Below are 20,868 nucleotides of genomic sequence, written 5' to 3'. Positions count from 1 at the left end.
GTTTTGTTAAATAAGTGTTCTTTACGTACTCAAATAAGCCGACAGTTCCTCGTGGGATCGACTCCGTACTTACATAATCTATACCTCAATAGATTCGTGCACTTACGGGTATTTTTAATTGGATGATTGCACATTAATTTGTGTCAGTTATTAATACAAAAATTTATCAAAATTGTATTTAATTGCATAATATATTTTTTTTCCATGTTAGTTTATTATATTTAGGAGATTGAAAGAGAAATGGCCCTCATTTTCATTGCTAGCCTAGGGCCGCCGAAAAGTCAGGGCCTGCCCTGCCTCTTCCTATTCCCCATCTCCCTCTTTGAGCAAACCCAGGCTTGCAGACCTATTCCTAGACCCCTCTTGTCTTCGGTTTAACCCAAACACTTGTCTAAAATCTTTAGACTAGAGGAAGACCAGGCTAAAATTCATGGACAAATATAGCAAACTTGATGTCTAAGGCTGAAAAAAACTTGATGTATCGAAGGCTAAAACTCGGTATATATACTTCAACGTAGTAAAATAAAAACTACCCAAAAAAATGTCCAAACACACTTCCCTCACATTGCACTCTCTCTTTAATTTTCCCAAATAAGAGTAGAGCTTTTAAATTTTTTGGTGCAAATATCATAAACTAACCTAGAAGATTTAAGGGAGATAAGTAGAAGAGAGATCAAGAATTTTATGGTTAACATGTAGATAGAAAAACCTAATATATTATTCACTTTAGGGTAAATATCCTAAAACTAATGGGCATCAATCCAGCTGAACCAATAAAACTAGCGGATCCAAACCATAATTATCGGTTTGGTTTGGGTTTGACCAATAAAAAGTCAAATTGTTAAAAACTTATATGGACCGTATATGGTTTGATTTTAAGTTTTTGTAAATCGGCCTAAACTAATGATCCAAATTATTTATTTTTTAGGTCTTCATTCATAGATCATCCTTACAAAAAAATTAGACAAATAGGAAACCGTTTAGACATCTAATTGTGTCATACAAAATCAATGAACATGGTGCTTCAAGAAGGTACTAAAATTTCAATAATTTAATTGAGTAGTCAAATGATATCGCATTCAAGTGATTTTAACATCTTTTCAAGTTCCTTATACCAGCAATTAAATTCTTGGCAGAAATATATAATTATATGCTCCCAACGGAAGCTAATGGCATATAGTATATAGCCTTTCTTCCTTTGGTTTTATTTTTTAGGGTTTGAAGTGGAAGAAGAAGGAGAAAGGGTGGTTAGGGAATTAAAGTTTGGTGATGCATATTCCCCCATAAATCACGGACGGATATCACTACACAAATCCTCCCCGTATAAGGTTTAGCTTCCAATTGCCCTAATACGCACTCCTATATATATAGGAATGGAAGGAAGACGGCTCTCACAAAACCCCAAGAAACTCATTACAGAATCGCCTCCATATTAAAGAATCCAACACCAACACCCTCTCTCTGCCAACCAGCCTACATACTCATTTTCTTTCCATTCCAAGACACCAAAATCATCTTTAATCTTCTCTTCTCAACAAAAGTCGAAGAGGAACCTGCTACATAGCTTATATATGGCACCTTCTGAGTCTGTTGTTAATCTTCCAGTTGGTTTTAAATTTCGTCCAAGAGATGATCAGTTATTGGGATATTATCTTCTTAACAAGGTTCGTGGCACATCCTTTATGTATGACAATGTTATTCCAGAAATGGATCTTTATGGTAAGATAGAGCCATGGGATATATGGCATGAATATGGTGGACACAACTTAGCCAAAGGTGAAGACCTTTATTTCTTCACCAAATTGAAGAGCCTGAGTGACAAGGACTCCCGCGTGGCTCGCACGATAGGGTCCGGGACATGGAAAGGTGAGAACTCAGGGACCACAGTCAGTGATCCGAAGAATGAGGAGAACGATTTAGGTATATGGAAAAGGTTTCATTATGAAAACCCTAAATCTGTTCAAGACGGTTGCTGGATTATGCACGAGTACAGCCTTCACCCTTCATTGGTGAACCCCAAACCAAACTCAACCAATCAGTTTGTACTGTGCCGGATTCGAAAGAATGACAAGGGGAAGAGAAAGTTGAGAACTGCAGAAGAGGATAATGAAACGGACACTCCAGTACAATCTCAAAATAAGAGGCAAAGGCCGCAACAAGTGACTAGCTTTGAGGAATTTATTGGTAATTGCACTCCCATGTCTGAGGCTACTGGAATTAGTGGGAGTGTTTCATACTTGCCAACTGGACTCACTCAATCTCAGCCGGACAGCTCTTTTGCATACCCAAGAACTGTGGTCTCTTCCCAAGCTAGGGCAAACTATACTGATGACGTCAGCCAATTTCATGGTGGCAGTGATGGCGATGCCCTAATGAGCGATTTCTCACATTTGGACACTGCACAACCATTCACGGAACAAGCCATGGGATCGTACGCAGTTTGTAACCAAGAGAGGGTGTCAGATGTTTATGAGACTCAACAAGGCCTGGGCCTCACTGACAATAATATTGGATATTGGCCTAGTCCATTTGGTAGTGAAGAAGACCAAGTCAATGCGCTCGACGTCTCGATTGATTATGATTTACTCATCCACTTGATTAACTGTGATGATGGTCCGCAGCAATCTTCCACAGCACAGTTTATGGGAATGGGAATGGAGAACACTACTTCTGCAAGTAGTGAAGCTAATATGGTCATCATAGATTGACCAATTAAGTCATGTACATGTTCCACGTTTACAATATCAATTAATCTTTTTCTTCATTGGGTTGAAATTAGATTAAATTTATGTATGTTTTGTACGAGCAATATAGAAAATGCAGGTTCTTTGGTTTTCTCTATAGCCGGATCACTTTGCTGTCTGTCATAAAAAGTTTAGAGATCAAAATGCAATTAGCCAAATATCATACCATACACACTTTAGAGAGCTTACTTTGTTAATTTGTCCAGGGATCACTTTGGTGTCTGTTATCAGATATAAGCGGCCAATTTTCTTCTTCTTTTTTTCTTTTTGTTTAAATGATGTTGTTGAAGTTTTTGAGATCAAAAGCCTTGTTTGAGCTCTGGAAAAAAAAGTTATTTTATATCAGGAGGATTTATTTTACTCTGGAGTTATCAAAGGCCTGGTCCCATTACTCAGGAATAGGTCAAAGTGTCACAATAATCTGAGAACTTCCTTATTCACATCCTCAGAACTTCCTGAAGTTGATGCCGAAATATCACTGGTGTCCAAAGCAGCAAGATATGTATTATGTTCTCGATCTCTTTCACCACTTCCCCCATTCTAGGTCTTTTAGCTTGCAAGTCTTCTAAACACAACATTGCCAAATCAACAAAGTTTTCCAAACCCTTCAGCTCCCTTCCCAAACCAATGACTGGATCGGCCGAAACAAAAAGCAAGTGGGCAGCACATTCAACATTAATTCCCCAAAGTTAAGTAGATTTCGACAGGAACAAAGCTTATACGGGTTCCACAACATAATGTATGTACTCAGTACCTTAACTCATTCCTTCAGAAACCCCATTTCCAAATTTCCAGTTTAAAACTCGTTTCAAAATATTACACTATTTTGCGTCATCAAGTTTCTAAAGTAGGACAAGCTTCAGAAACCCCATTTATTATATCCTTAATATTTTCCATATTATTGAGTGTTACCAAATTTTCCTTAAATTCTAATCCGTGAGTGCATCATGAATATAAAGGAGGAATATGGAGTATTGAGCCCAAGACTTCAATGCCTATAGAAAGCCACTTAAACACACAACCACAATAGAAATTTATGGCAACGAAGTTTTTCTTAAACACATAGTACTGACTTGAGCATCAAAGTTTTTTCTTATAGAAACCTCCTACTCATTAATTTTTTGGCAAGAAAATATGGTGGCCTCTATCTCCCACATGGATTAGAATTAGAAGATTGTTTGTCGGAGGCCCTGAAAATTTATTCTTCAAAAGTTTGTGCCGCAGTGTGAAATTAACAATAAAACCAAATTGAGAAGTAATGGACGCACTATCCCTCCAAGCTACAATAGGACACAAGTCAAAGAAAAATATTGTCTTGGTTCTTTTATGGTTCTACAAATTAACACGAACACATGCATTTTCATCATATCGTATCTTCATGCGATACCACACGATGAGAATAGACTTTTACAATCTGTCGTGGCTTTCAAATTTTATAAAACAAATTTGCTATTTTAGCAAGTGAATATGGTATTTCAAGCATGGATTAGAAGAATGTTTGTTGGAGGATACGAAATTTCTAGTCCGACAAATATAAAATTGAAAATGCATTTAATTTGAGGTAGGGGCCAGGACAAAACCAATCGAATTGTTCAAACCAGTCCGACTAGTTTGGTTCGAATTTTAACAATAAAAAAAGTGTAAACTTGAACCAAACCATAATTAGTTTGGTTTGATTCGAATGGACCTATACAGAATTCAACCAAATCGAATCAAAACATATATACTAATCTTATTATTTTTTGGCACTGGGCTCCTATAGGTTATCACCATATCAACCCTTAATATAGTGGATGCAACCTTGACTTTGTATATGCCTGAAATTGTTAGGATTGCTAGTTTGATTATGAGCAGTAAGAAATATATGATGCGTCTGTTTCAACTTTACTATTTGGATTTGGAAAGTATATAAATACAATCTCTTGAAAATGAAACATTAAAAATAATAACAGTAATACCAGACACAACTTTTTTTTTTTTATATTACCAAATGTTGTGTATGTACACTATTCACATATATTAAAGTCTTCCTTATTAAAAGTAAATGAAGACTAGAGAGGGCCCAAATTTAAATAAACAACATAGTGACACTTCAATTATTGTTGTACGAAACTTGGTGTGTGTATCATTTTGTAAATAACTGATAATAAATAAATAAAAGAGTATTGAGTTTAAGCCTAAACGGTTCGAACTAAATCCATAAATAGGTGATTTGATTTGGTTTGGCTTCTCCTCTAATCTATGCTATTACAAAAATATGTCCTAATTTATATTGTCACTGTCACAAGCTTCACCAAAAGTTATTATGGCAAAAATGTCTATGATACAAAAAATATATATATTTCATAAAGGCAACCATGTCTAATATTTCTAAAATAGTCTACAAAATGTCATTATTGTAACACAACTATTGAAAAAACCCTCTCCCATCACAAAATAAACAAATCGTTAAACCCAAAAAAAATTACTACAAGGGTAATTAAAGAAAATAACATTTCGTCAAACAATTAGAGTGGACACCAGTTCCAACTTAGGACTTGGGTATGAGCCTTGGCCTTTGTGTTCTTCACAGAAATTTGATGGCACATTAGGTAGTAGGTATGTAACAACGTCTTCTTTTTTCTGGTCGATATTATATTTTTTGTATTTTTATATTAGATATTTATAAAAATACCCAATCCTAGACATGTATTTATAAAAATACCCAAGCACTATTTAAACATAGAAACATACCCAAAATGGGTTTTGGGTATGTGTGTAATGATGGGTTTTGGGTATGTTTATAAATGGGTTTTGAGTGTGTGTAATGATGAGTTTTGGGTATGTTTATAAAGTGTTTTGGGTGTTGGGTATTTTTATAATTTCATCTCCCATTTTGGGTATTTTAGTGAAACTCCCTTATATTTGAGTGTGTGTAATGATGAGTTTTGGGTATGTTTATAAAGTGTTTTGGGTGTTGGGTATTTTTATAATTTCAGCTCCCATTTTGGGTATTTTAGTGAAACTCCCTTTTTATATATCATTGGGCATATACATTTTTCTCCTATTGGAAAAAAAAAAAAAAAAAAACAGACTTTTCTTTATAAAAGAACTAATTAAAGGGACATATATATATTACGATACATATCCTCCCCATAAAACATGGACAGATACGACAACACACAATAATCTCACATTCATAATATATATATATCCAGACCAAAAAGAATCTAATATATATCCAATCAATCTCAGTTTTCTCCAATATCTCAAACGTACTGAAAGTTCGTTCTCCATTTCTAATCAATCATTATTAAATATATCAACTTAACAACCTACAAATATATACAAATATATGAAGTTCAATGTCATGCAAATGTGACTAGCCTAAGGCCCATCTTTTTGACAATTAAATATTAAATATTATTTATATAATATTCAATACTTAAATCGATTTTGAAGTCTAATTGGTTTCCATTTGGCCTAACTTTCATTTACAAAGTGTGGGACTTCCACACTTATAAAGACCTCACTCTTTCTTCTTTCTACCAATGTAGGACAAATGTCCTTAAATTTCATTCAAACTTCCAACATCATCATGAAAATTATGAATTGGATATCTCAAATAGTCAAACGAGAGCTAGAACGAGAAAAAAAAAATAGAATGGGTCTAAATGTATTAATTTTTGGACCACCATATAAATGAGCTATGGGATGGAACCCCCTTATAGTTTAGAGGATCTCTTATAATTAAATCTCAATATTAAGGTACTCAACTCATAAATAAAAGAAGGGACAAGTGAAATTACTTTTATTCACAAAGCTTAAGTTAAACAAAATAGGAAGAGAAAGAAATGTTAAAAATTTACAAGTTTTTAGTGCAAATATTATAAACTAACCTAGAAGATTTAATGGAGATACATAGAAGACTAGGACCACACTAGTATTAAGGATATCACGAATCAAGATAGCCAAGCAAATCTCACACAATCAGATATTGAGATTCCGTCCTAAATTCATTGACCTGATGGCATGACGCCGTGATCACTACAATTTCTCCTAAAGACTTGCTGTCAAATTGGACATTGTGTTGAGAAGAATATTTCTATGTGTATTGATAAAGCCAAAAGGCTAAGTATTTATAGAAAGATTTACAAACCCTACAAGGAATCCTAGGTTTACTTGGAGACTACTCTTAAATCAATTACAATCAATTACAGAAAAGGAAATAAAGAAACTTCCTAATTTCCAACACTCCCCCTCAAGTTGGAGCATGGATATCAAGAATGCCCAACTTGCGTACAACATTGTGAAAAGCATTATTTCCAAGGGCTTTTGTGAACAAATTTGCTATCTGTGACACAGATGGAACAAAGGAGGCAGCAATCTGTCCAGCTTGTATCTCCTCTTGAACCACGTGACAATCAATCTCAATGTGTTTCGTGCGTTCGTGGTAAATGGGATTGGCGGCAATATGAAGGGCTGCTTGGTTGTCACAGAACCAACTTTGCAAGACCTAAATTTGTAACTTGTAGATCTTTCAAAAGATATCACAATCAAGTCAGCTCACAAGTAGCAGCTGCCATGGAACGATATTCTGCTTCAGCAGATAAACAATATACCATTTTCTGTTTCTTTGTCTTCCACGATATGAGTGAATTCCCAAGAAAAACATAGTAGCTTGAAGTGGATCTTCTTATCTTGGGGCAGTTTGCCCAATTAGAATCACAATAACCTATCAAATGCAACTTGCTATTTGAAGAGAAAAGTAATCCTTGACCTGGACTACCTTTCAGATAGCGAAGAATGCGTAAAGCGGCATCCAAATGTGGTTTCCTCGGTTGATGCATAAATTGGCTCAGAATGTTGACTGCATAAGTAATCTCTGGTAGAGTGATTGTCAGGTAGATTAACCTTCCCACTAATCGTCTAAACCACGAAGGATCGTTGAGCACTTCACCATCACTGTTTGTGAGCTTCAAGTTTTGCTCCATAGGAAAGTCTACTGGTTGAGCACCTAGAAGACCTGCATCATTGAGTATATCAAGTGTGTACTTTCATGGGAGATCGCAATTCCAGCCTTTGATCTTGCAATCTCTAGCCCAAGAAAATACTTCAAATGTCCCAAATATTTAATGTGAAACTGATTATGAAGAAAAGACTTCAAGTTATGTATAGCATTCTCGTCATTGCCTGTGATCACCATGTCATCAACATAGATTAAAACAACAGTAAATGATGTACCGCAAGTATGAGTGAAGAGAGAATAATTTGAGAGAGATTGTGTAAATCCTGCTTTCTGAATGGCAACTGAAAACTTGTGAAACCAATTGCGAGGAGCTTGTTTGAGACCATAAAGGGACTTGTGTAGTCGACAAACCAAAGGACTCTCCCCTTGTCGACAAAGGCCCGGAAGAGGGGTCATGTAAACTTCTTCATGGAGATCACCATGGAGAAAGTCACTGTTAACATCCATCTGATAAAGAGGCCATTGATGAATAGAAGCAATGGCTAGTACACAACAAACGGTGACCAATTTCACAACAGGAGCAACGGTTTCCGTAAAATCAAGGTCTTCTTGTTGAGTAAAGCCTTAGGCAACAAGACGAGCTTTGTAACGCTCAATAGAACCATCAAAATTGTACTTGATCTTATACACCCACCGACCCCCGAAGACGAGCACATAGAGGTGACAGCAAAGAAGACCCTCGAGAATCACCCCAACTCAACTCAGAACCTGACAAAGAAAAACCTCATATGGCTAAGCATAGTTCTTTGGGCGGCGCAGAGTAGAGAAGAGTTGCAAATGATAAACAGAAGAGGGGGAGAAAACAAAAGGGTAGCAAAAAAAAACTGAAAATGTAACATCCCACATCGACCAACGAAGAGGGGGTGATGTGCCTTATATGTACATGCCCGCCTCCATCTAGCACGAGGCCTCTTAGGAGCACATTGGCTTCGAATTCGATGGGAACTCCGAAGTTAAGCGAGTTTGGGCTAGAGCAATCCCAAGATGGGTGACCCACTGGGAAGTTGCTCGTGAGTTCCCAGAAGAAGAAAAAAAATTACCATGAGGGCAGGGGGGCCCAAAGCCGACAATATCGTGCTACGGCGGAGCCAATCCGGGATGTGACTGAAAACCCCTATGAAAACACATTGCCATAGCCGAACACTATCCAAGGAAAACTCATATGAAAGAAACCATAGTCCTTTGATATAATGTGCAAGCTCAATTATGGGCCAAGCAATATTTAGAAATAGTAATAAGGAATTTATAACCTTGTTTGTCTTCAAAATATACAAACTTCAAGTCGTTAGTTTATTTATTTAGTGAAGGGGACTTGTAACTTGATACCTATCCCAACAAATTTGAGAGACCAGTAGGACCAGTTTTGGTACACAACCTTGAAGTTGCTATACCAACTTGAATTAATAAGTAATATTAATAGACCTGGCATTCGTGTAATGGGTTAACACGACACAACCTGTTAAGAAAATGGGTAGAAAATATTAAAAATGAACATGATCCATTATAATTCGCTAATCACATAACACGACCCATTTCAACTGTTAAGAATTAAAAAAAAAAAATTAAAAAAACCATCGTGTCTTGAATCTGGGTATTTCTTTTTTGAGCCAAAGACATTCCATTAAACAGCCACCAACAAGAGAGAGAGAGAGAGAGAGAGAGAGAGAGAGAGAGAGAGAGAGAGAGAGAGAGAGAGAGAGAGAGAGAGAGAGAGAGAGAGAGAGAGAAGAAGAAGAAGAAGAAATTAAGAAGAAAAAAGAAAAGTAGAGATATGAAAAGAGGGAAGGGGAGATTGCAGGTGATTTAATTTTTTGGTCAAGATTGAAGGCTGGATGGTGGAGTTAATGGGTTGGAGCATTTGGATAAAGAAAGAGAGAGAAGACAAGTGAATTTTGGAAAAACTAAAAGAGAGATAGAGAGAGAGAGGCAAATGCATGTGCACAGCTTGCCCTGACTTTTGGGTGGCCCTAGGCTAGAAATGAAAATGAGGCCTATTTATCTTTCATTCTTCTTGTCACATCCCAGGATCGGCTCCGCCGTAACACGATATTGTCCGCTTTGGGCCCCCCTCTCTGCCCTTACGGTTTTGTTTCTGGGAGCTCACGAGCAACTTCCCAGTGGGTCACCCATCCTGAGATTGCTCTAGCCCCCAACTCGCTTAACTTCGAAGTTACCATGACTCCGAAGCCAGTGAGCTCCCAAAAGGCCTCTTGCTAGATGGATGTGGGCATATATATATAAGGCACATTACCCCCTTTCCATTGGTCGATGTGGGATCTTACAATCCACCCCCTTAGAGCATCCACAGTGGGGGGATGTATTTTCGGGGGTGTAAAGCCACTTTTACATCCCCTTTACACCTCCAGGGGGTGTAAATACGCTTTTTGCTCCAATAGGGGGGTGTATTTTCGAGGGTGTAAAGCCACTTTTCTCCATTTTTCCTCTCCTTTTTACAGCTGGGTCCCACCTGCAAGAGATGTAAAAATAGATGTACAATTGCATCTAAATATACATCTCCAAGGTGGTGATGTAATTATACATTCATATACACCCCCCCATTGTGGGTGATTCCGATCACAACGGATGTATATTTAACATACACTCCCTTATACATCCCCCCACTATGGATGCTCTTAAAGCATCTCCACCCATGTAGGCTAAGGCAAGGCAAGGGCTGCTACTATTCACATGAATAGTACCAGCCTTGCCTTAGTTGGTTCCACCCTTGGAAGGCTAGGGCAAGGGCAAATACTATTCATTGTACTTTATTTTCTATTTTTTTATACTTACCATTAATTTTGATAAGCTTTTCAGATAATATTTTCGGCTACCACGTGTCACTATTTATTATAAAATTATCACCTCAAATTTCAGATAACATTTTCGGATAAAATTTTCAGATAAGATATTTAGTTGCCACGTGTCCATGTCAGATAAGATTTTAAGATTTTTTTAAAAAAATTTATAATCTCATATTTCAGATGAGATTTTCAACCTATGAAATTATGGCACGTGTCCCATGTCAGATAAGATTTTCAGATTTTTTTTTTAAATTATAATCTCAGATTTCAGATAAGATTTTCACCCTCTAAAATTGCGCCACGTGTCATCTCTATCTTCTCAATCCCTCTATAAAACTACACCATCAACTCATACATCTCACACCACATCTTATCTATTCCTTCAATTCTCATATTTTACAAAACATATTTTACTCTCAATGTCAAACTTGAGGAGGGTGTTGGAGAGGCAAGAGAGAGAAGAGGAAGAAATCCGGAGGAGACGTGCTGAGGAAGATCGGGAGGCCGATGAAGAAGAGGAGGAAATGCTTGTAGCCTTTGCTATGCTTAATGAATCAAGGCAACACCACCGTCGTCGTGCCCAGAATGTGGATAGACGTAGGCAGTCTCGTGGTAAGAATCTCATGGAAGATTACTTTATCCCAAATTCCTTATAACCTGTTTCTAAGTTTCAAGAGAGATATAGAATGCAGCCACATTTGTTCCAAAAAATCATGCATGATATTTGTAATTACGACACATACTTCATTCAGAAGTATGATGCTTGTGGAGTTTTGGGTCTTCTCCCAGAGCAAAAACTTACAGCTGCTTTGCGGATGCTTGCTTATGGGGCATCTGCAGAGCAGGTGGATGAGATTGCAAGGATGGGAAAATCAACTATCCTAGAATGCTTGGTGGGATTTTGTGATGCAGTAGAAAATCTCTACACGAGGGAGTACCTTTGCAGACCTTCTCCTGCGGACCTACAAAGGCTCCTAAAAAAAGCTGATACTCGAGGTTTCCCAGGAATGATTGGAAGTATCGATTGCATACACTGGCAGTGGAAGAATTGCCCAACTGCCTGGCAAGGAGACTATGGGAATCGAAAGGGCCAAAAAAGTATAATTCTGGAGGCTGTAGCTTCATTCGACACTTGGGTTTGGCATGCATTCTTCGGAGTTGCCGGATCTCAGAATGACCTCAATATGCTTGGTCAATTCCCAGTATTCAACGATGTATTGCGAGGTCATTCCCCCTAGATCACGTACGAAATCAACAACACTGTATACTCTGGTGCGTACTACCTTGCCGACGAAATTTATCCTAGGTGGACGACATTCGTGAAAACAATTCAAAATCCTCAATCCCAGAAGGAAAAAAGCTTTGCTGCCTTTCAAGAAGGTTACAGGAAAGACGTGGAAAGGTGTTTTGGTATCCTGCAAGCTCGTTGGGCTATTATTAGGGGCGCTGCTCGGATGTTAGATGAGGAGGTGCTGCGAAGCATTATGATGACTTGCATCATCCTCCATAACATGATTGTGGAGGATGAGTATGATTATGAAGCTACAGAGGAGTTTGAACCGGATCCCATGAACACGTCATTAACAAGAATTTATGAAAGGCCGATGGGACCGAATGGACATCCATTGGAGCATGAACCATTAGTTCGAGATGGTCGATTCAACAACCCCATGATTGATCGTTACCAGGAAATGCAATCTTTGTATGTTCATGAGAGGCGTCAAATTGACTTGATCGAGCACTTGTGGGAGATGAAAGGCAATCACAATGGATGAAGACAATATTAATGCTTTGTTTTTAAGATTGCTTTATTTTGTGTGTGGTGTGTTTGGAATTATGTTTTGTTCTTAATTATGCTTTATTTGTGTGTTGTTTGCAATAAAATAAGGTTTGTTTTTAATTAAAATTGTTTTCATTTGCAAATATTTTTAATACATATTCATATTATTTAATGCTTTCTTTATTGAATAAAAGGGAAATAATACAACAATTCTTAGTACATGACAAATTTTTTAATCCAACCTAATGGTTTCCATCATTTAACCAATCCGTATTGCTAGGTCCGTCGTCATGAAAAAGTTTTCTTCTCATCACATCCCTTCGTTTCATTTTCCAGTATGACTTTGTGTCAAGAGACATATGGGTGGTATCCATGGCCATGATTTTCATCTCTCTATCCTCCATGTCTTGTTCTTGTGCCTTCGCCCTTTGAATTGAAAATGCTTCCTCTCTTGCCTTGTCCACTTCTTCTCTTTTCAACTCTCTCTCAAGTCTCAGTGCACTATTCTTAGCCATTTGCTCCAAAAATTGTGCACATTCATTGTTCGAAGTGTTCCCTTTCTTTGCCTTTGCCGCCTTTCTCCCAATAGGTCTTGGCGCACGTGGGAGTGGTGAGTCTTGATCCATTGGGGAGTCCAATGGCGAATCGGTTGTCAACAAATCGTGGAGCGGCATCTCATTCAACACAACCTCCGGAATAGTGCAAATGATTTTGAATCTCGAACAATTCTTCACAATTTCCCAACATTGGTGACTTTGGAAACTTTTTTTGCCTTGCCCCGTAGCACCGAACCACATTTGTGCTTGTATGATCTATTCAAAATAAATAATTGGAAATGCAACCAAAAAATGAATATGGAAGAAAATATAAATAATTTGGAATTGCAAGAAAAAAATTGATTATGCAACAAAATATAAACAATTTAGAATGCAAGAACTAAAATGATTATGCAACAAAAAAATAAATATGTAAGACAATATAAACAATTTACAAATGCATGCAAAAAATTATTATGCAACAAAAATATAAATAAATTAGAAATGCAAGAAAATATAAATTTAATATGGAAGAAAAAAAAAAAGTTACGTTCAATTGAATAAAACGAGAATTATAAATATTTTACCTCATTGGTAAGATTTTGACCGCTTCTCATGTTGTCCCTCGCTTTTGTCAAGGCATCCCTCCATTTCCCTAACTCTTTATTCAAAATTTTCCACCTGGATTGCAAGGCCCTTTCCGTCCGAGTCAAACCGGATCTAGCTGCAAATTATTCATGAATTTTTCTCCACATATGAGAAAACTTCATCTCATTGCCTGTTATAGGACAATGACTAACTTTCACCCAAGAATCACACAACACAATATCTTCCACAGTAGTCCAAGCGCCTCCGGCTTCGACAGAAGAGGCCATTTGTTTTTTGATACAAATGGAAACTAGTAGAAAAATGTGAGTGAAATGTAAAAAATATTGGAAGGAGAAGAGTTGGTATGAATATTTGGTGTGGAAAGTGAGTAAAATTGATAGGTATTTATAGGGAAAAAATACAGTATTTTTTGGTATTTTTTTTTAAAAAGTTTGACTTTTTTTGGAATTTTTTTGGCCAAAAAAACGAGGGCCGTCAGATTTCTGTGAAAAAAGCCATCGCAGCGCCCAGGAAGCGCCACGTGGCATTTTTCCGTTGGGCCCTATCAGGCGCTGACGTCAGCGCCTTTGGGCTGCTGCCCAAGCAAGATCTGCCCGTGGGCTTGCCCAGTTTCATGGGACCCACCATTTGCCCAGTCCATTTTTCTCCCGCTGGAGCTCTCTTGGGCTGCCTTGGGGGGCCTTTTGCCCAGTCTTGGCTCAAGGCTGGACATGCTCTTAGGGGCCCGACGTCCTCGTCGGCACACTCGCACCACACGGCAGAGTGGCTCTGATACCAAATTGTCACATCCCGGGATCGGCTCCGCCGTAGCACGATATTGTCCGCTTTGGGCCCCCCTCTCTGCCCTTATGGTTTTGTTTCTAGGAGCTCACGATCAACTTCCCAATGGGTCACCCATCCTGGGATTGCTCTGGCCCCCAATTCGCTTAACTTCGGAGTTCCCGTGACTTCGAAGCCAATGAGCTCCCAAAAGGCCTCGTGCTAGATGGATGTGGGCATGTACATATAAGGCACATCACCCCATTTCCGTTGGTCGATGTGGGATCTTACACTTCTCAATATAATAAACTAAGATTAACTACATAAAAGTACTCAAGCTTTAGGGGTCATTTCAAATTAGTACCAAACCTTTTAAATTTTTCACGGGCATACCCAACCTTTCGTAAAACATACAAATTAGTCACTCTATTAGTCAAACCGTTAGTGGAGGTGTTAAGTGATTACATGGTTGGTTCGACGTTTTTTTTTTTTTTTTGGCTGAGGTGGATACCACGTGGATTTAAAAATTAATCAAAACAATCTTTATTTTTAAAATTAATTAAACAATTTAAAATCAAATATATAAAATAATTAAAATTAGGAAAAGTAACAACAACAAAAAAACCAAACCCAGCCCACCCCCCCCCCCCCCCCAAAATCTCACCCTCCCCTACCCCATCCCAATTCCCTCACCCCGCTCTCACCCTCTACCCACCCCTTCTCTCTCTCTCTCTCTCTATTTGAATATGAAGTGGAGGTTGAATTTGGGGACACCGTAGAGGATGGTTGGAGAGAAGGCAAGGCATGCATGAGTCATGGGGTGAGTTTTTGGGTGATGTGAAGGTTACGGTGGTGATGGTTCAGTCGGGTTCGTCGAAGAAGGAGGGGGTTGGGTGTCTTGATAAGTTTTGGGGGGAAGAGAGAGAGAGAGAGAGAGAGAGAGAGAGAGAGAGAGAGGGCTGGGGATGAGGGAGGTTGGGCGGTGCAACTTGGTTTGCGGTGGGGGCGGGGGTGGGGTTGGTGATGGCTTGGGATTGGGATGGGGATGGTGATGGCATCAAGATTAATAGGTGGGCTTAGAGAACAGGTCATGGGCAGTGGAGAAGGATTTGGAGATGGAGGTGGGATCACTAGGGTTGATGGAGGATGAAGAAGGTAAAGCATGAGAATGCCGATGGAGGATCTTAAAATTGGTACTTAGATGACGAGGGGTAAATTCAAATGACACTCAAACAAAACCACAAAAAATTTCACACACTTTAGGCATTGACCAAATACTTTTATGACTAGTCAACTGTCAGACATGAGTAATCACAACCAAGAACATACACAGAGCATATCAATATGTACCTTCAAGCCTAGAGAATTACTAATGACAACTTAGGCACTCAGAAGGACCCGTCAATCTAGGCATCCCCTGTGCTATCAACAACTATGGTGAAAGTGTGTGAAAGCATCATAATCAAGTAAACATCAGACAGCATAAAATGATGACTAGTCAGCCGTAAGAACACTAACCCAAAAATACATTAACATCATTTGATGACTAGTCAACTATCCAGAACACAAACCCAGAAAATTACATAGATGCAAACCAGAAATTGGTCACCCAGAAACCCACCATTGGGAAAAACTGGGGGTCATCAACCGACCAGGAAATTCACTAAGCAAAAAGATTCTTACAAAGAAACACTAGCAAGCTCAACAAATCCTAGGTCTATTTAGGAAGATGAGCTATACATTTCCTTGTGCAATCTTCTTCTCCAGCTTCACAAAACCAGCAGCTTGGTCCTTCATGGCAATGGCAGCTCCTTCTTCAGCTCATTCATCCCATGGCACCATTTAGCTAGCTCCAACTCAGACAAAAACGAAATTTTGATTCAATGAGAAATTGACCAATTTCTTCAAGAAACCATACTTGTGAAGAAATCAATCTTGAATCTGACCTGGATATATATATGAGAGAGTGTTTGATCTAGCAAGATGAGGTTTTCATATTTCAAATGCAGTTTTCGAAAAATCAATTTGGAAAACTCAAAGATGAAAAATATGAAGGTTTTCTCTTGAGGAAGAAGAAGAGAGTTTTGTAAGAACCTTTCCAAAACCTCACCCACAAAAAAGACAGCTACCAAATAAGGAATGCATTTGTTTTTACACCAAAATTCCTAGGTTAGAATTGTACAAGACAGTAGAGAATTTTGCAGAATAAGACAAAACAAATGGGTAGGATCCAGCTGTAAACAGTAAGTTGGAAATTCTACTAATGCAAAAGTTGACTAGTCATACGAAGGAAAGATGACTAGTCATAATCTTCAGGAATTTGGTTAATACAATGTAATGCAATGCAAAACTTACCTTTGTCAAACACATTGTTGTCCATCATAATGTAGCCAGATAAGAACACCTAGAGATGTAATTCTTAATCTAAACTAGAGCTTGGGAAAATACAATGATTGTCCTATTACAAAATTATCAAGGGAAGCCAAAAGAAAATCACAAAATGCATACACTTACAGATCTAGAGATGAAGTAGGTGGAGTTGGGGTAGATGGAGGATCTAGAGAGGGATGTATTTTTTTGGGTGTTGAAGCTAATTTTTCTTAATTTTTGAGTTTTTAAAATTTAATTTAAAATTTAAACAGTTTTTTATTTATTTATTAATCCACGCGGTATCCACCTGAGTAAAAAAAAAGCCACATCTGAGCAGCCACGTCATCACTTAACGCCTCCACTAACTGTCATACTAATGGAGTGACTCATTTGTATGTTTTACAAAAGGTCAGGTACGTCAATAAAAAATTTATAAGGTCTAGTACTAATTTGAAATGAACCCTAAAGGTTGGGTACTTTTATATAGTTAATCCAATAAACAAACATGGGAAAAAATTTAAGCAATTAAATACAATTTGGATAAATAAACAAGGCTCCACTATTGGCCATATTATCGCTGCCTCAATCTAAAATAAACAAGAATGAGGATACAAATATTTTGCTCTCTTTCATATTTCCTCGCTAAATAATCTACTAACAAGAATTTTTAGATAAATAAAAGAATTTCTAGTCCCTATTAGCGATCTTTCTTTCATGATACAACTAGCTAAGAGTCTCTTCCCTTCAATAGATCTTCATACCTTAGTTAGAAGAAAAAGAATATTGTTATTTTAACACCTTTTCAAGTTCCTTATACCAGCAATTAAATTCTTGGCAGAAATATATAATTATATGCTCCCAACGGAAGCTAATGGCATATAGTATAGCCTTTCTTCCTTTGGTTTTATTTTTTAGGGTTGAAGTGGAAGAAGAAGGAGAAAGGGTGGTTAGGGAATTAAAGTTTGGTGATGCATATCCTCCCCATAAATCACGGACGGATATCACCACACAAATCCTCCCCGTATAAGGTTTAGCTTCCAATTGCCCTAATACTCCTATATATATAGGAATGGAAGGAAGACGACTCTCACAAAACTCCAAGAAACTCATTACAGAATCGCCTCCATATTAAAGAATCCAACACCAACACCCTCTCTCTGCCAACCAGCCTACATACTCATTTTCTTTCCATTCCAAGACACCAAGATCATCTTTAATCTTCTCTTCTCAACAAAAGTCGAAGAGGAACCTGCTATATAGCTTATATATGGCACCTTCTGAGTCTGTTGTTAATCTTCCAGTTGGTTTTAAATTTCGTCCAAGAGATGATCAGTTATTGGGATATTATCTTCTTAACAAGGTTCGTGGCACATCCTTTATGTATGAAAATGTTATTCCAGAAATGGATCTTTATGGTAAGATAGAGCCATGGGATATATGGCATGAATATGGTGGACACAACTTAGCCACAGGTGAAGACCTTTATTTCTTCACCAAATTGAAGAGCCTGAGTGACAAGGACTCCCGCGTGGCTCGCACGATAGGGTCCGGGACATGGAAAGGTGAGAACTCAGGGACCACAGTCAGTGATCCGAAGAATGAGGAGAACGATTTAGGTATATGGAAAAGGTTTCATTATGAAAACCCTAAATCTGTTCAAGACGGTTGCTGGATTATGCACGAGTACAGCCTTCACCCTTCATTGGTGAACCCCAAACCAAACTCAACCAATCAGTTTGTGCTGTGCCGGATTCGAAAGAATGACAAGGGGAAGAGAAAGTTGAGAACTGCAGAAGAGGATAATGAAACTGACACTCCAGTACAATCTCAAAATAAGAGGCAAAGGCCACAACAGGTGACTAGCTTTGAGGAATTTATTGGTAATTGCACTCCCATGTCTGAGGCTACTGGAGTTGGTGGGAGTGTTTCAAACTTGCCTACTGGACTCACTCAATCTCTGCCGGACAGCTCTTTTGCATACCCAAGAACTGTGGTCTCTTCCCAAGCCAGGGAAAACTATACTGATGACGTCAGCCAATTTCATGGTGGCGGTGATGGTGACGCCCTAATGAGCGATTTCTCAAATTTGGACACCGCACAACCATTCACGGAACAAGCCTTGGGATCGTACGCTGTTTGTAACCAAGAGAGGGCGTCAGATGTTTATGAGACTCAACATGGCCTGGGCCTCACTGACAATAATATTGAACATTGGCCTAGTCCATTTAGTAGTGAAGAAGACCAAGTCCATGCGCTCGACTTCTCGATTGATTATGATTTACTCATCCACTTGATTAACTGTGATGATGGTCCGCCTCAATCTTCCACAGCACAGTTTATGGGAATGGGAATGGAGAACACTACTACTGCAAGTAGTGAAGCTAATATGGTCATCATAGATTGACCAATTAAGTCATGTACATGTACCACGTTTACAATCAATTCATCTTTTTCTTCATTGGGTTGAAATTAGATTAAATTTATGTATGTTTGTACGAGCAATATAAAAAAATGTAGGTTCTTTGATTTTCTCTATAGCCGGATCACTTTTCTGTCTGTCATAAAAAATTTAGAGATCAAAATGCAATTAGCCAAATATCATACCATACACACTTTAGAGAGCTTACTTTGTTAATTTGTCCAGGGATCACTTTGGTGTCGGTTATCAGATATAAGTGGCCAATTTTCTTCTTCATTTTTGTTATTGTTGTTGGAGCTCTGCAAACAGAAGTTATTTTATATGAGGAGGATTTATTTTACTCTGGAGTTATCAAAGGCCTGTGGTCAAAGTGTCCCTGAAAGTCATGTACAGAACTTTGTTGAAAAATTATATATATTGAGGTTGAATCATTTAAAACTATTATTACCCTTAATTATGAGAAAATTGAATTAATTTTCTTGACAATGGGTAGAAAGTTTTCTATGGAAGGGTTTGCATGGGACTTCTCAGCAAAAAGAAAGCTCGGATGCTCAACTCCCTATCCTCTCATGTATCGAAAGCTTGGATGCTCTTAGTTGGTGCTCTTTTTCTCCTGATCCTACCTAGTCTTCCTGGCATTGCATATGCTTGTGAGTGGGCTTGTAGGAACTTCCCCTCAAGCTTCCCTTCGGACAACTCATCTACCTTCAATTTGGTTGACCCTGACGATATGAGCTCCACAAAGAACTAATTGCAGGAAGTGAAAGCACTAATGCCACAAGTGCCACAAATGCTAATTTGCATGGGATGATAGACACGGAAGGCATTTTCAGGTGTTTCGCATGTTTTGGGAAGGTGATGGAGAAAGACAGGTTGACAGTGCTTGGTGAAGAGCACTCAACTAAGCTGCTTGTACGCCGATGAGATTTTCGGCTATACTATGCCGCATATTTTTGTGGGGGAACAACTGGGTTGGTCTATAGCAACAATCTTGGTCAGATTTCACAATCACTTGAATACAGTTCCCTGACTAGTTCTCTAGTCACATTATACTCTTCATGCTCCTTTGGTCATTTGCTCTCAGCTTCCCCGGATTTCCTGCGTGAGTATGTATCTAGAAAACTAATTCTTTTAACAATTGGAGAATGAGAAAAGCCATATTGAATAAAAGTTAACCTGCCTCTTGGTAATCATTAAGATCTATTTTGCAAGGACTGGATGGCTTGCAGTTGCTCTGGTGCCAACACCAATTGCCTTATTTTTGCTTGCTGCATCAGGCAGTGAGGCAATGCTGCGTGCAGGAACAGGCTTGATTGGGATAAGCTCTGGCTTTGTGTTTTCTGCAGCTGTTTCAGTTACATCAGAGATTTTCAGGCCAAACAGCGCTGGCGTAAACCATAACATCCTCATCACCAACATCCTAATTGGCTCACTCCTATATGGCCTTCTTGCAGCTCTGGTGTATGATTCCAATGAAGGAAGCTCAACAATCCGGGTGAGCTTATTAAAGGAAGCAACATTGTACACGGGTAGGTCATGCTATAGGCAGACATTCATATGGTGGGGTTGTATTTCAATAGTAGGGTTAGCTTCAAGCTTATTGCTATTCCTATGGACCGGGACTGCTTCCAACCGCTTTGAGAGGAACAGAAATCAGACAAAAGTCACACAATCCTCCTCACAATCCTCCTCTTAGTTTCAAATTCACAATCCTGCTTGCACAGCTATCCATCAACATACTAAAACTGAATAATGTTGACTACTATCGTATCCAATACCATCAGGGATCAGGGCCCGTTTGGTTCAAGGAGTCAATAGTACAAGTAGTTAAGTGGTTACAAG

At 38.4% G+C, this 20,868-nt stretch overlaps 2 protein-coding genes and 1 pseudogene across 2 annotated transcripts; all 3 read left to right on the top strand.

Moving 5' to 3' along the window:
* The first annotated feature begins 1,571 nt into the window (after positions 1-1,571).
* On the top strand, positions 1,572-2,708 carry LOC110758268 (uncharacterized). The gene has a single exon (XM_021960079.2). It carries the CDS (start codon positions 1,572-1,574, stop codon positions 2,706-2,708), a length of 1,137 nt encoding a protein of 378 aa, XP_021815771.2.
* Positions 2,709-17,874: 15,166 nt separating this feature from the next.
* On the top strand, positions 17,875-19,011 carry LOC110758269 (NAC domain-containing protein 67-like). The gene has a single exon (XM_021960080.2). The coding sequence runs from the start codon at positions 17,875-17,877 to the stop codon at positions 19,009-19,011; it is 1,137 nt and encodes a 378-aa protein (XP_021815772.1).
* A 532-nt stretch (positions 19,012-19,543) lies between these two features.
* Positions 19,544-20,722, top strand: LOC110758305 (protein NUCLEAR FUSION DEFECTIVE 4-like; annotated as a pseudogene).
* Positions 20,723-20,868: the final 146 nt, after the last annotated feature.

This window comes from Prunus avium, chromosome 4, assembly GCF_965620075.1.
Source record: "Prunus avium chromosome 4, drPruAviu1.hap1.1, whole genome shotgun sequence".
Classification (NCBI taxonomy): domain Eukaryota; kingdom Viridiplantae; phylum Streptophyta; class Magnoliopsida; order Rosales; family Rosaceae; genus Prunus; species Prunus avium.
Note: the sequence above shows the minus strand (reverse complement) of the source record. Positions and strands in the feature narration are given on the sequence as shown.